The 15,736-nt window shown below is 37.1% G+C and overlaps 1 protein-coding gene across 1 annotated transcript; it reads left to right on the forward strand.

The window, feature by feature from the left end:
• The first annotated feature begins 829 nt into the window (after nt 1-829).
• Nucleotides 830-11,940, forward strand: rgs16 (regulator of G protein signaling 16). The gene is made up of 6 exons (XM_021321317.2): nt 830-910; nt 10,061-10,193; nt 10,393-10,476; nt 10,595-10,656; nt 10,805-10,971; nt 11,071-11,940. The coding sequence occupies exons 2-6, from the start codon at nt 10,150-10,152 to the stop codon at nt 11,284-11,286; spliced, it is 573 nt and encodes a 190-aa protein (XP_021176992.2). The 5' UTR covers nt 830-910; nt 10,061-10,149; the 3' UTR covers nt 11,287-11,940.
• The last annotated feature ends 3,796 nt before the right edge of the window (nt 11,941-15,736 follow it).

Raw genomic sequence — 15,736 nt, forward strand, 5'->3', positions numbered from 1 at the left:
GGTGAAAGTAGGTTAAACAGAGCCGCCATTTAATCTGTGTTTTTCCCTTTGACAACAGCAGCTGGGAGGGCAGTGTATCATAGCCCACCTGATGAGAGGATGATCCCAATCCCGCCCTCTCTTTTGCGTAGTAGCAGAACCCATATGGACCTTAATTCTGAAAGTAACACGCTGTGTTGTAGAATGGGCCTTTTTATCTGACGCAGCTGAGCCCAAATGAAAGACACTCTTGAGATATACAGACATATCTGAGGTAGCATAAGGTAAATGGGCAACAAATAAAATGGGACTGTGAGTAAAGTAAGGCTTTGACTTTTAAGTGTCCTTGATTGGCCTCAGCTAAAATTATGTTCCAAAGAGATGAAATATCAGTGGGAGATATGACCTTTAGTCTGAAAGCCTTTATTGAAGTTGAATGTCACTCTATATTCATCAGATTTTTCTTCTTCTGAATTTTTGTGGTTGTCGTCTATTTTTTAAAAGGAGTGAATAACAAGTGTATCATATATATATATATATATATGTATGTATGTATGTATGTATGTATGTATGTATGTATGTATGTATGTATGTATATCATTTATTATTTATTATTTTTTTTATTTTACTTTATTTACAAAGGTTTTCAACAGAGACCGTCAATGTCAAGATGCACTTTTTTCTGGACTTCTGTTTCCCCCCACCCAGTATTCTTCCTGCCCAGTTACCTCCAGCCATCATTTTTCCCTAGATCATCCCCACCTGTTGTTCCTAATTAAGTTGATTCTCTCCACCTGTTCACCAGCATACTTAAACCCTCCTCAGCCAGCTCTTCGCCACCGGAATCTCTCTCTCTTCCTGTCCTACTCCCACTCTACTGCGCTCTCAATGATTGACTTTTTCCTGCAATCTCAGCGATTTGACGCCACAGGTAGTTTATATGTCTGTCACTTTATATGTACGAAATGTAGGTCGAAAAAGCTATTTTAGTATCTATGTTCTGTTCAGGTTTACACTCACTTTTTGCTGTTCGTTTTTAAATACACAACCTAACCAGTTTTTTTTTAAAAAAGGTCTAAAGGGAACCATGAGAAATATAATGGAAAATTGGGCAATTTCCAACTTATAGTCCATAGTGCTTAGTAGTGAATTTGAGGAATTTGGTAGAAGTCAAACATTGCAGCATGCAAAATCAGAAAAAAAGAAAAACTAATAAACATAAACCAAGCAGTAAAGCAAACATATTGTGGCAGAGATGAATAGCAAGCCTGATATGTAATGCTAAATGGTTAATGGCCTGTACCTGCGTAGTGCTTTATCAAGTCCTGAGGACCCCAAAGGGCTTTACACTACATTCAGTGATTCACCAATTTACTCATACATTCACACTCTGACTGTGGAAAGTTACCCAGGGGGCAGAAGTGAGGCTGCAATACAAGAATTAAGAATCAAGAAGCTTTATTGTCATTATCTGTTGCCATAATGAAATTTTTAATGAGGTAGACAACGACTCAGGATGCACATAGTTGCACATGATACGCAGATGCAACAAGACACAATCTTTCCTTTTTTTCAGTTGATTGCATTGGAAAACAACAACACTCCCAGAGGGGGTTAAGCGTACATATAGTCCTCAGTAGCCAATGGAGTCATTTTAAGTTGAAAGGTCAGACAGCAGTCTACAATACTATACCCCTGACCCTGGCAGGCAATATTGCCAAGGACATAGGGACTGAAACGGCTAGAGTGGGTTACAGGACAAACTCCATAGCTCCTGCACTTCCAACACAAAAAGAGGATCCAAGAACTAAGGGGCAATTTGTAAACAAATAACGATTTAGAATGTTATGATCAAGGGCTTAATCACATTTACATTATGGGGACATCTTAATTTTTGTATGAAGCAACCGTTATGTGTGGCTGTGTCACACATATGTTTGTACAGCACTTTGAATCGACTTGTTACTGAAAACGTGCTACATAAATAAACTTGCCATACCTTACCTTACCTTGCCTTATGGAAGTATAAGAAACTCTTAATGGTAAAACATGATGATGGACATCTTTGTTGCTTTGATGTCTGAGAGGAAATCCATGGACAGTCAAGTGGATCTAAGAAATCAGATTTGAAAACTTTCTCCAGGACATCACAACGTCCCATTTTTGTATGATTTATTTAAGAAATAATAAGTTAGGCACACTACAAAGAGACTACCACAGCAAAAAGTGTTGTATACACACATATTAAATTATAATCTATTTAAATATTTCAAGTACTTATTTCATTGTCACAGCAGACAAATGGAAAAGGGACACTGATGGAAGGTGGAAAGCATCAGGCAGCTACCTTCTTACGGAAGAGCCCTTGGTTAAGCGATATAATTTTTTGTCTCTTCACACCCCCATTGTAATTTCCGGCTTTGTCATTGGGACTGCTGGGAGTGGCCACATCACTGTGTTATCGGTGGTTGAGTGGGTGGCCAGCTACCCCCCTACTGGCACTCATATGGCAACAAATGGTGCAATTACTTCCCCCACATCAACACAGCAGGGTAGGTAAACCCAAGGCAGAGATCTTTCCTCCCATTTTCAACACAATACCCGACTCAATCAAGTCAGCATTGCCTGTCCTTGGTATGCTGGGCTAGATAGATGCTTATGTGTCATGGACAGTATTCTTTGCATAGATTACTTTATAACATTCACTTTGACATGAAATGTTTTAAATGAAAATTTGCAACCCTGATATTGAAAAGTATTTCCTAATGAAGAAATGTATTTGTGTCTTCCTTTTCTGCACTTTAAAGAAAAATGATTAAAGACTATTGCTCTGTAACTGAAAATTGTTGTTAAATATTAGTTACTAGGTAAAATAATAAAGCAATACGATAGTTATTTAGTTTTTTTACTTAATAAGACACCTTTTCATTAGTTACACTAAGCTTTGACATCATGAATACACTGAATAACTGCTGGTTTATTGCTCTTTACTGTTGTAAACCGGCAGGGGGACTTAAGATGATTTCACAATCGGATTGAAATGTATTCGGATTGAAAAAAAAAAACAAATATTTGGATTGTACAGTTTAAATGGGCACACAATCAAGTAATCTGATCATAATGTGTGTATATTTGCACCTGGCTTTATTCAGAATAGAACCACTCTGATATGCACAGTTATCAAATTTCTATTAAAAAAATACAGAAGAAGAAGAACTTCCGTCTTTGGTGAACAATAAAAAATAGTAAACAAAATAATATTGTGTGAGTTATTCCACTATAGGATCGTTTACTCATTCATTTATTACATATTTATTTTAGCTTTTATCTGTTTTACTTGTTCTATCCATTTGGAAGTCTGGTTGGCTATTTTAAGGGCTATATAAATGAATAAATAATATAAATTGAATAACAAATCCTGTTAGTAATTAACTTGCATGAATGACCTTGTTTATTTCTGAACCCTCACCAACCCATTGCCCAGCATTATGTCTGTTTTCCTGCTCCAACACACCTGAATCAAGTGATCAAATTACCTTCTCAGCAGGTCTTCAAGTTCAGCAGAAACCGGTGAATGATCTGTTTATTCAAATGAGGCACGTAGAAACAGCAACAATCTAAAAGATGCAGGTCACTGGGTTTTAAGGACCAGGATTGAGTAACAAAGTTTTACAGAGTAAATAGACAAATGTTGTGGCAATGGTAATTGTGCAAATTTTTTGTACAAATGACCACGCCGCACTGAGGAAACTTTTAACAGTTAATTCTTGAGTTCAGTGATTTATACATAAATCACAGTTGAAGCAGACATTTAGATACACTATAAAAAAAAGAATGTTTTTCTATCCCTTCCAGTATCTCAGTGTTGGTGCCAACTCAAAGGCCGAATTTTACATACATTCCCTTTTGAACAGTATGACTTAGGTCAAATGTTTTGTGTACTCTACCACTAGCATGTCATATAAATTTTCTTGAATTTAGGATCGTTCCTCCTTACTGGACTGGTGTGCTCCATAGCAATAACTTTGTAAATAATGTGGTGTTGTGCTTAGGATAGTCGTTGTCCATTTAGAAGACTTGCTTGATCTTCAAGCTTTAGCTCCCTTGCTGATGTTGCTTCAGTGTTTCCACATAATGCTCTATGCTCATAATAGTATTGATTTTTTTTTTAAGTGTGCCATTTCCTCCTGGAACAAAACACCAGCTTTACATGATGGTTTCACCCTTGTACATCCCAGTATAGATGGTGTTCTCAGGCTTGCAAGCTTCCCCCTGTTTTCTTTGTAATGTAACACTTGTTACTATGGACACATATTTCAAAATTAATTTCATCACGTCACATGACTTGTCTCAAAAATGTATGTCTTTTTTCCCTACATTCGGTAAATGTAATGTGACTATTTCTGTCCCTTTTGGGATAATGGGTACTTTCCCTCTGAGTAACCTTTTAGCCCCTGTCGACAAACTACGACCCGTTTTACTCTGGATAATGACACTATCTTACCAGCTTTAGCCAGCATGTTCACAAGGTATTTTGCTCTTGTTATGGGGTTTATACACATAATTCAAACCCAAACACATTATTTTCGGACTGTCCATGACAAAACCATTGCTTCCCAAATAGTATGATTGCTGGGCATTTCCAATGTGTTTAAAGTTGCATATTCTTTCCACAGATGAACGTGGCACAGTCAGGCATGTGAAAATTTTACCCAAACAACTTTCTTCCCTATACCGTTGCTGATTTATTTTGTTGTTGTTTTTTTCCTCCATGGGGCTCTGTGTTTGAGGTGTGATAGAGTGTAACTAATTTGGCTTTTAATTAGCAAAAATCAAGTATTGCTTTTATAAATACATATTCTGGCAAAGTCTAATGGTCTCACATCAAAAATGAAAGCATTCTCATAACTTAGTAGTTTATAAATACATACACCCACTGGGAGGCACTGTGTTGCGTCTTCATTTCTGATTTCAGTAGCCGAAAGGGGACAAATTTGTCAGGCTTACGCGTTTTCCCTGTCTACTTGTTTTTTACTCCACCACCGACAGCACATGTTTAGATAGGAGAGAAAGGCAACCATAGATCATTCTATTTGCTGTTTTCTGTTGAAATGGAGGATCATCCATACTCTGCCCAGGGAGAGGGAAGAGAAAGTAACCAAAAAAATGAAGTAATAACCAAGAGAAAAGAAGAGTCTACATCAGCGCAGCTATTATTTACAAGGTGGAGTGGAGTACTCAAACAGATGTGGAGGTTGTAGGCTTTTTGCTGGACAGGTAAGTTCAATATGACAGTGAAGTTTGTTTTTGCCGTCACTTTAGAAACAGAGCTGTGTAGTCCAGCACTGTCCTCCCAGCAGAGACGGCTATTTTGTTCGTCCTGTCTCCCTCACCCTCTCAGGGAGTAGGTCTGTACGCAGAGGGATGGAGGGATATCAGCCAGCTGGTTCACAGTCTGCAGCGCCGCAGCAAGAGCTGGTGTCTTTACTTCGTGTTTATACTAGCTTTTTTTGGAGCCCAAATCAGTGACTGCACATTCAGAAACGAGCCCAAAAAAATCCAACTCATGAAAGTTACAAGCGGCTATAGAAACAACTGGACTCCGTGGCTTCTGTAGTAGTTATTATGCGCTTAACTTAGATGTCTGAGAGGAAATCCATTGACAGTCAAGTGGATCCGAGAAATCAGATTTGAAAACTTTCTCCAGGACATCACAACGTTCCATTTTTGTATGATTTATTTAAGAAATAATAAGTTAGGCACACTACAAAGTTTGTTAGCAATTAATTGAAAATCTTACACACTTGGGCTTGAAATGTATCCACAGGTGTTCCTCCATATAAATGAGATGTTGTGAATGAACCTAACAGAGGCATATGTGGTCATTACATCAACATTTGGGCTTTCTCAGACAGTTTATAGACATAGTAATCACAGTGTGTGTAGATTTCAGAGTTTAAAAAAACATAATAAAAATGTATGTAATAATTGTCTCTCATTTTTTGGTAGTTAGTATATTAAAATTGGTAATTTGTAAACCTGCCTGAACTAAAACAGGCCTTTTATTAGTTTGATGTAATATGAGAGAAAAAAAGGTTACATGTGTTTTTGCACAGTGTATAAATATTTGGTTTTAATGGGGCCTCATATATCTGATCTTTTAAACATGTAGAAGTCAGAATAGGTGAATATATAAAAGTATTATGCATACTAATTTTTATACATGTGTGATTATCAGTTTTATTTTTTTTTATTTATTTTTTATGGATAGAAGAAGGAAAAGCTGGAGTGAAGCCAAAGGATGGCAAAACAGGCTCTAGGAGGTTGTTCTGGTGATCAAACTCTAAGAAAGTGTCATGATTTGGAAACTTTGTTGTCTTTTTGGGGCTGTTTTGCTGATCCTTCCCCATTTCATACTCCACTCTCCCCAGTCACGGCTCAACTCACATTAATTAGTTTCACCTGCTGCTGATTGGGCCCCAAGTCTTTTCACCTGTTGCTGCACCTATTTAAACCTGCCTCCCACAGCCATTCTCTACCAGATTGTCTCTCTTTTCACTGACTGTGTGAATTGTCCCATTGCCTGTTGATCCTGTGCTTGCCCTGCCCTCCCTGAATTGGCGTCCAGCGTTTATGTGCACGCCAACTTCTTGTTTTGGATCTAGTGCTTGCCCTGCCTGCTCTGGCGGTTCTTGTGGCTCTATTCTGGTCATCACCTGGTCTACCTGCTTCAGTCATCTCCATCTGATCAGCCTCTCTCAGCCATCCATTAGCATCTTTCTGCCTGTTACCATATCCGACTCCACAATAAACCTTTTAAAACGCAGCACTGTATCCAGCTTGAATATCGGGTTTTCTGAATCCAGCATTACAGGAAAGATGAGAGGTTTAATGATCAGGGAAACCATTAAAAACACACATACACAATTACCAATTAGAACTAACTGCCAATGTCAGATTCAAAAAGAAAGCCCTTTAAAAGGATAACATATGGGTTTAGTTCCTTTTTAAAACTAACCTCACTTAGTCTTCAGTTCCTTGAAAGACCTACAGCCAGAGCCTTGCATAACAGGCAGAACAAAGTCCTCTCTATGTGGGAGACAGTAGTTCCAGGTCTTTTACTGCACCGGCACTAGTGTGTATAAATATGAATTCAACAAGAGTTTTGAATTGCCAACAATTGAGTAAGTTCATCTGGGAGGGTAACTTTATTTTTCCATCTCAATGGTTATTTTTGAGGTGGTTAAGACAACACATTTTTAGACTTGCAGAGTATAGCCCCAAAAACTTCTAAGTTGGACATTACTGCACATATAATCCACAAACATAGATCATGTTCTCGTAAACAAAACCTTTTTTTTCTTTTTTTTTCTGGAAGTAAGCCACTGCCATTATTCAATCGTGTATTACCTCAGATCCTCAAACATCCTTTTATTCTCAATCATAATACTGCACAGCAACTGGGAAACGGTCTCTTTTGAGCTTTATTGTGTCCAGCAGAACATCTATCTCACTTGCCTTCAGTAATGGAGTTAACAAAACAATTTTCTTATCAACATTTCTTGGAAGGAACACTTTCATCACACCCCAGAAAAAGTATAGTGTGTTATTGTGTTTACTGCTTAAGGAATTAATACAAAAGCAGCTGTTCAGAGGACTACCCAGGAAGTCTAAAAGGCCACTGGCTTTTCATGTCTAAAAAAGTCACCTGATGAGCTACTGAATGTTCTCCAATTTCCTTCTGTACAGAGTAGGTAATGTTTATGCATTTACTTTGCATTCTGACTCATCTTACAGCCTGCAATACAGTAGGATCAATGTTTATTTTTATTTTTTTTTCTCCTAAGGCATACTGCTTTTCTTGGTTTGCAATACTTAGTGTCTGGTCTAATCCAGTAATATCAAGTGGTATGCTACCATTTTATTTATGAAAATGCACATAAATTCTAAACTTTTTCCCCCAAAGTGGGTTTGATAGTAGCATTCTGTATTTTATTTGGACTTGTGTGTGTATATTTAGAAGAAATATTGATTACTCTGTTATTGTTCAGGAAAATGAAGTGTTTTGTGGTATGGTTACGCAATGATAATTTTCTCACCGTATATACATTCATATTCAATAGGTTAGAATATCTCTTCTCATGAGGCTCCTTTGTCAGATTGAATGTGCCTTTTCAAAATAACAACCCTTAAGCAGGTATTAAACATACATTTATTTTCTGATGTAATATTCTAATATTAAATGTGACGTTTTAATGAGCTGTAAGTGGAATCCTAATTAACAGACAGGCTTAAAAACATCACCACAGGTAATGTAATGTATTTCCCTTACTGAATTAATTTACAGAAATAAATTTACTTTTCCAAAATATTAACTTATTTCTGCATTTCAACTTGAATTTCAGTTGTCTTAATTTAGATTCTACTTAGTTTATTTTGATAAAAAATTGTGTTTTTATTGCTGCATATTTTACTACTTTACAAGGATCATCGGCAGCTCCTCATTTCTGGGTAACACTCTTGTTACAGTATAACAGATCTATCTTGCATTTCAGAAGCATATACCCTGCTGAAGTCAATTTTGAGAGACAACTTTTGGCAGACATTAAACACGTTTTTATATATATATATATATATATATATATATATATATATATATATATATATATATATATATATATATATATAAAGCTCACATTTCTATCTTAATTTTAGTTGTCGGTCCCATGTAATATTCTGAAACAGGGGTCACCAACATGGTGCCCAGGTAGCAACACATGCACCAGGTAGCCCCCAAGGAGCATTGTGTTGCCCACAAACCTGTTAAAAAAAAATAGCACATTTTATTAAGTTGCTCTTCCTTTTTTAATGATACTTGTATTTACATAGATTTAAAAATGGTCAAGGTGAGCTTGGACTCTTCTAGTTCAAAGGTAGGTTGGTAGCCCTTCGTATGACACAGTAACGATAACGTAGCTCTCAGTTTCAAAAAGGTTGGTGATCCCTGTTCTAGAAAATCTAGAAGAAAAAAACAAGAGAAGGTGATGTCACAGTAAAAGTAACTTATGACCACATATGCAGGAGCACACTGCATATTTTACATCATTCATCCCAATGTACATGAACAATATGTAACAGGAGAGCATCACAATTGACATACTTCATATACATCATACACTTGGAGGGACTTGAATTTGCACAATATGTGTTTTTATTGCTTCACTTTTCAGACTTGCATAACTTGTTTTTTTCGGAGGGGGTGGGGGTTATAAAGCTAACCAACAAGACAAGACAGAAAGCAATTTTACAGCAGCTGAATCTCGCATAATATAAATTACTATTTTGTTTATGCACTCACTAGCAGTGCTTTGGTAAATGTAAGTTCTCTCATTAATTTTCTGTGATTGAAACCTTTTTCAATTTGTCAAATATGTTCAATTTTTAAAAAAAAAAATTTTGTTTCTTTTTTGTTTTTTTTCCTGCCAGCTAAATAGTTATTTTACAAGCACATCATATCTGACTCCAAGTAACTGGGCTAGTTACTGCTAGAGTTAGAATCCACCACAACTACTTCATCAGTTAACTGTTTTCGAGTGATATTTATTTGGCAAATATTTATTCAAGTAAAATAACACATGGGCTTTCTTTACTAAATGTTTCAAATTGTGCTGAAAAGTTATTGTTTAAAAATAAAATGAACATACATATGGTTTAAAAATCCAATTTTCAGCCATTGTAAAAAAAAATGAATGCATGAATGAATGAATGAATGAATATGAGTAAGTCAGTAGAACAGTGCAAACAACAACATAGAAAAACCCCATGGTTGTTTTGGAAGGAGTGGGAGAAAAAAGCAATCCATCAGCTACCAGAGGCTTTTATCATTTAGCAGTAATTTCCCTGCCTCGTCCTTGCATGTTCTCACCCGTTTACTGGCTTCATCGTTTCTCCCTCTCCCTTTCTGTTTTTTTTTCTCTGCCTGTGACCCTCTCTGCTATTGGCGGACTGAGTTGATGACACATCAGAGGCTGTGGGCGGGCAGGCGGATGGATTATAAAACCTCTGCCCTGTCTCTGCTCAGGCACAGACAAACAATTTATCTCCTGACTGAGCTTTGCTGAAAGGAAATTTAAGCACCACCGAACCGAGCACCAGCTCCCACTTGCTGCAATGTGTAAAGGACTTGCATCGCTGCCTACCTCCTGCTTGGAAAGGTATATTCATCTTCATGCAAAGACTGATACTTTGGATTATGTATTTAAGAAGCAAGTTTAGCACATGGATGCCTTTTAAGCTGACTTACACTCAGTACCGTTTCCTCTACCACTTCATTGTTGATTTAGGTTTTTCCTGTGAATATGAAACTGTTTTTTCTGAAAAATATATTCAACTTTTTGCTTCCTTATCTCGCAGAGCAAAGGAGCTGAAAGCAAGGCTGGGGATCTTTCTGCAAAAACCCAGCTGGACGTTATCCTGCTGCAAAATAGGGAAACATAAGTAAGCATCACCCAATATGACATTGCTGTATTTAAAAAAAAAAAAAAAAAAAAAAAAAGTATTTTGATGTGGTTTACAAAATTCCAGCTATATCTAAACATGTTCTTCCCTTTTTCAGACCAACTCTGGATGAATGCCTACTGTGGAAAGAGTCATTTGAAAAACTCCTGTCCAGCAAATGTAAGTTCACGTTTGAATTTGTTTTTTACCATGTGTTTACGCCACCACAGTGTGCATGGTTTACCATAAATTACTCGCGCATGATTACGTATGCAGTCTCCGAGAGTCCATCAGGCGTAATTACTAATTGAATTTCTTCCGTTTGCAGATGGATTGTGTGCCTTCACAGCCTTCCTGGTTTCTGAATTTAGCGAGGAGAACATTGCGTTCTACTTTGCCTGTGAAGATTACAGAAGAACCAAGTGCCCTGCCAAGCTACTCACAAAAGCCCAGAAGATCTACAATGAATTCATCAGCAGTGAAGCTCCACGAGAGGTAAGGAGAGACAGAGTTAAAAAAAAAAAAAAAACGTCTTATAAGTGTGCCAAATCAAAGCTCTCCAACTGACTTTGTGTTATCTTGTGTTTTTTGAAGGTGAATATTGACCATGAAACCCGTGACATAACCAAAGCCAACATACAGAACCCCTCGCCGTCCTGTTTCGACCAGGCCCAGCACAGGATCTACATGCTGATGGCCAAAGACTGCTACCCTCGCTTCCTCCACTCTTCAGCGTATAGGGATCTACTGTGCCAAGCCAAACCAAGCACAAAAACCACTAATCTGCCCCAGTTGGAGAAGAAGGCGTGAAATCAACTCTGCGAGCCCACAAGGGACGTTTAGCATGCTTAAAATTTAAGCACCCATGAAAGGTACAGCTTCTGTTGCTGTGTCAAGAAGCTGGTGCTTTGACAAGAGAGAGCAAGCACAGCTTGCTGTGAGGAAGGTGGCAGCAAATGGGCCAGTGGTCCACATTCTGTTCCTGCAAAGGCAGAAGGACACTGAAAGGGAAGAGCAATTGAATGAAAAGTTGAGAGCTGTCATTATAAAGCGGACTGATGTGCCAATACAGACAAAGTTTAGAAAGCACTATCTCTAGAAAGCTAAACCTAACTCAATGTCTGAATGACAATCAAAGAGGAAGATGTGGAGAAAGCACTTTTACTAGCCTTTAGGCAAACCTTTTTTTCTGGTTGTGATGTGAAATGATCATTAAGAAGTGTACTTTCTTTTTGGTTTTATGTTATTTTTTGTTTGGTTTGTTTTTTTTTTAAACACTGTGTGGTACTTTATAAAATTTGTATTTATTGGTATTTATTTACCTGCAGTATGTGTCGTATTTTTTTACCAAAAAATGAAAAAGAAAATGTATGCTTCATTTGTATTGTATTTATATCATTGTCTTTTTTTTAACATGCAAGCAAATCAACTAAATTATTTGGATAATAAACTGTGAAAATATATGTATTCGTGTCTTCATTAAGCAAACTTAAGGTTTACAATTGTATCTGCAGATTTCAAATTTTGTTCCTTAGAAGAGCTAAATATTAGTCTTGCAAGAGAAGCAAGAGTGATAAAACATGCCAAAGCTTTAGGGGTGTTTTAAGTCTCTTGTTTACCCTTGTGACATAGATGAAACATTGACTGAGCACACTGTGCAAATATCCAGAGACTTCCCCATGTAATGATTCATATTATCGTATATAGAAATGACAATGACATCCATTATTTGCTGCCCTTTATGAGTTATTCTTTTAATGGTGTCATGCACAACTGTTGTTCACCTTGGAAACAGCCCAGCTCAGTGCCATAAAGAACTCAGACAGTGGCACTTTGCTGCTATGGGCTGTTGTCCTACATCTTATAAATAAGAAGGAGCTTTCTAGCAAACAGGAAGCTGAACTGATGATTTGACAGCAATAACGTAATGGGAATGGCTATAAAACTTTAGCTGTGCCTTAGAGACTGTTTGCACAGGTCATCAACAAGCAGGCAATAAATGACAGTGAAGCTGCCATCAGGCTGAGACACATTGCTAACATGAATATGGTAGAAAGAAATGCATTACATCCCAAAGCCTTCTCTTAGATAAAATATATGATTTTATAATCTATTTTTCTTGCTGTTACTCTTTTGGCATACAGTAAGTATCCTTTAGAGAACAGCATGAGGCTGAATGTCAGGTTTGTGTATTCAGATGTCATCAGTGTAGAGTGGAGCCAAGATTAGGTGGACAACAGCTGGTCCATGGTCCCTCATCCATATGTACATCTCATAATGCTGCCTGCTTTCCTATAGTAACCTTTTGACATTTCTATCCAGATCCATGCACAGCAATGACCACCCAATACTGGCTCCCGATCTTGTGGGTTTCAGCATATATTGCATACTGTGGCACGCATCATGCATAACAATCTGTGATACAGCTGTCTGCAACAGAATAGAGGCAAAGCTCAGAATAGCTGTGAATATTGCATAAAAATCGTAATACATCCCAACATTTATATAAATGTACTTCTTTAATAATAGATAAAGATGCATATCATGTACAGAGCTGTGAAAACATGTTTGGCACTCTCCAGATTAATTTTTCATTTAAATGTTTCAAATCATCAAGCACATGTTAACGTCAGACAAGCATAACCTGAGTAAACAGAAAATGCAGTTTACACATGATTTAATGTTCAAATAACAAAAAGGTTATCCAAACCAACCTGGGCATATGTGAAAAAGGGTTATTCCTTAGCTTAATCTACCCTGTGGGGAAACAAGTGTTTGCAATAAATTGCAGTGAGTCAACTGGATCATTGCGGATAATTGTTGGCCTATTACTTTTTGCAGAATTGCCATAATTCAGCTACATTGAATGCTTTTGAAAAGTCATGCCATTGCATCTCATTTGGATTAAAGCATGAAAATTGACAAAACCCCACTAAAAAGCCAGTTTTCTCTTTTTTTGATGCATGGAGAGGTTAACTTGCTGGTGTGATCATAACCTAAATGCATTCAAGCTTAAACTGTAACATCCCTGTACAACCCAATTCCGTCCTTGAACCTGAAATTGAGCAGGGGTGGGGCTGGGGGGTTTGAGGGTTGGGCATGGGCCGGGTTACTAGCAATAGCTAAATAAAGGCTAAAGAAACAAACTGAATGCTAAGCTAATAAACCGATAACCTGAAAAATCGGTAGGACCACAATACCCAACTCGTTACGCTATCCCACAGTGCCGGAGCTGCTGACATGTCAGTTTCTCCAAATAACGTCACAAAGACTGCTGAACCATTAGCAGTATTGATTTGAAAGTCAATGCAAGACACCTGTTGAACATTAGGAGGGTGCCACGCTGACGGTTTTAGACACAAAATCAGGATTTTAATAATGCAATAAATTGTCAAAAATAATCACCAGGATTTTGTAGACAGCACTATAAGTCAATTATGATAATAGTTTATTAAATAGTTTATTATTTGTTTAATAAAGTTGATTTAGGGGTGAGTTACCCTTTAAACTCAGACTTTTTAATTCTCAAAACTACTATAAAAACGCTACAAAATATTTTTGCGATGGCCACTTCTGGGAAGGTTGACTGCTGTTCCTCTCCATTTCTCCTAAATAAATAGCTTTTTAATGTTTTCCAGACTGATAAAAGTCAATGACCCTGCTTCTTCTCAAAGTTCTTTAGGCATAGAATGCTTGTTTTTGAGACATTTTAGCCTTCTTCATATTGGTCCAGGTTCAGGTTCTATTTAAATTATTTAATGATTTTACAGATCTAGCACTAATCTGGCCTGAAAGTAGCTGAACTCAAGTGTCAATGTATTAGGAATATCAGAGAATCGGGTTACATTAAGATTTTAATTTAATCTTTGTGGTTTATGTAATGGGAGTGATAGGAAGCAGCATCAGATTTTGAAAGACTAAAACCAAAAGGTCATTATCAAATGGAAAAGTGTTGGTTTTTAATCTACTCTAAATTTAAAGGGCTATTGTTTGTGCTGTGGATCTGCATGACACTGGGCTGCACACACTCATTCTAAAGCTATCTCTGCCTCAAAGCGTTCACAGTTAATCACTAAAGCACGATATTTCTCTTGGTAGGAAAGCTTGGACAAGCCCTTTTTACAATTCCTCCTCAGTGTGGTATTCCAAGTAATTGTCACTCTTCAGCTCTTGAGGTTTTCCGCTGATGCTGCAGCTCTGTGGAAATTAATTAAGTGATGCTCAAAGCATTTGATCTCTTTCGAGAAATTCTAAACCCCCACCCAACTGCGGGCCTCATGTGGGCAGATGTGACTAGATCCCATTTCCAGAGAAAAACCCTCCAGTCCAGGAAGAAACCTTTCGCTTCATTGGGCTGCAGACCTCTTGGCTCTTACCAGTTCCAGACAGTTTTCCCAAGACCAAATCACATACATATTACTTTCAAATTTGAATTAACAGTTTAGAAATAAACAGTTTATATTTCTGTCTTCCAACAATGTAGACATGTAAAAAGTTGTATCCATTAACTTTGAAGGGCCCAATAGAAGAAACACAATGAAAGATTTGTTTCCCTTTCTCTCCGATGACCTTGATAAAAATAGCACCAGGCCCCAAGCTAACACTCAGCTGACTCTTACAGACAACTAACATTGAATCTAAGTTAAAACACACTTTTCCTCATAACTAACCTCAGACTTTGTGAAATTGTCTTACTTTTAATTTTCTTTATTTTTACACAATGTTTTTTCCAGTTGTCACATCAAGGAACACTGGGCTAATTCACATCCAGTTATAAAGAATACAGTTTTGCCAAAATTCAATTGAAATCTATCAAATGCAGACCAATACAGTTGATTCAGTGATATTCAATTCTAGTTACATAAACCCTCACATTCACTTGATCTATTAATGCCAGCTGGTAAAAGGTTGTTTATCTTAACAATCTACACTGGAGGCACTGAGGTTTGTGCAAAAAGTTGCATATCAAATGAAAAATGATTTTAAACAACTGTTTGTGACAATACATTCTGAGCTTGTACAATATGTATATGCTCACGTTTGCTCACGTTTGACTATTTTACAATGAATTTATACTGACATCTAGTGGCTTGATGGGTTAGAACACATTTAAAATAATTTTCCTCCTGCTCTCTAATTACTAACGTTTTAGATTTGTATGATTAAGTAGAAAATTACGTGTTATATTTGTGTTTCAAGTTATGCTTTACTACCCCTAACCCTAAAAATAACTACCTGTTGAAGTTTTTATTTTTTTATT

This window comes from Fundulus heteroclitus, chromosome 9 (assembly GCF_011125445.2).
Source record: "Fundulus heteroclitus isolate FHET01 chromosome 9, MU-UCD_Fhet_4.1, whole genome shotgun sequence".
Classification (NCBI taxonomy): domain Eukaryota; kingdom Metazoa; phylum Chordata; class Actinopteri; order Cyprinodontiformes; family Fundulidae; genus Fundulus; species Fundulus heteroclitus.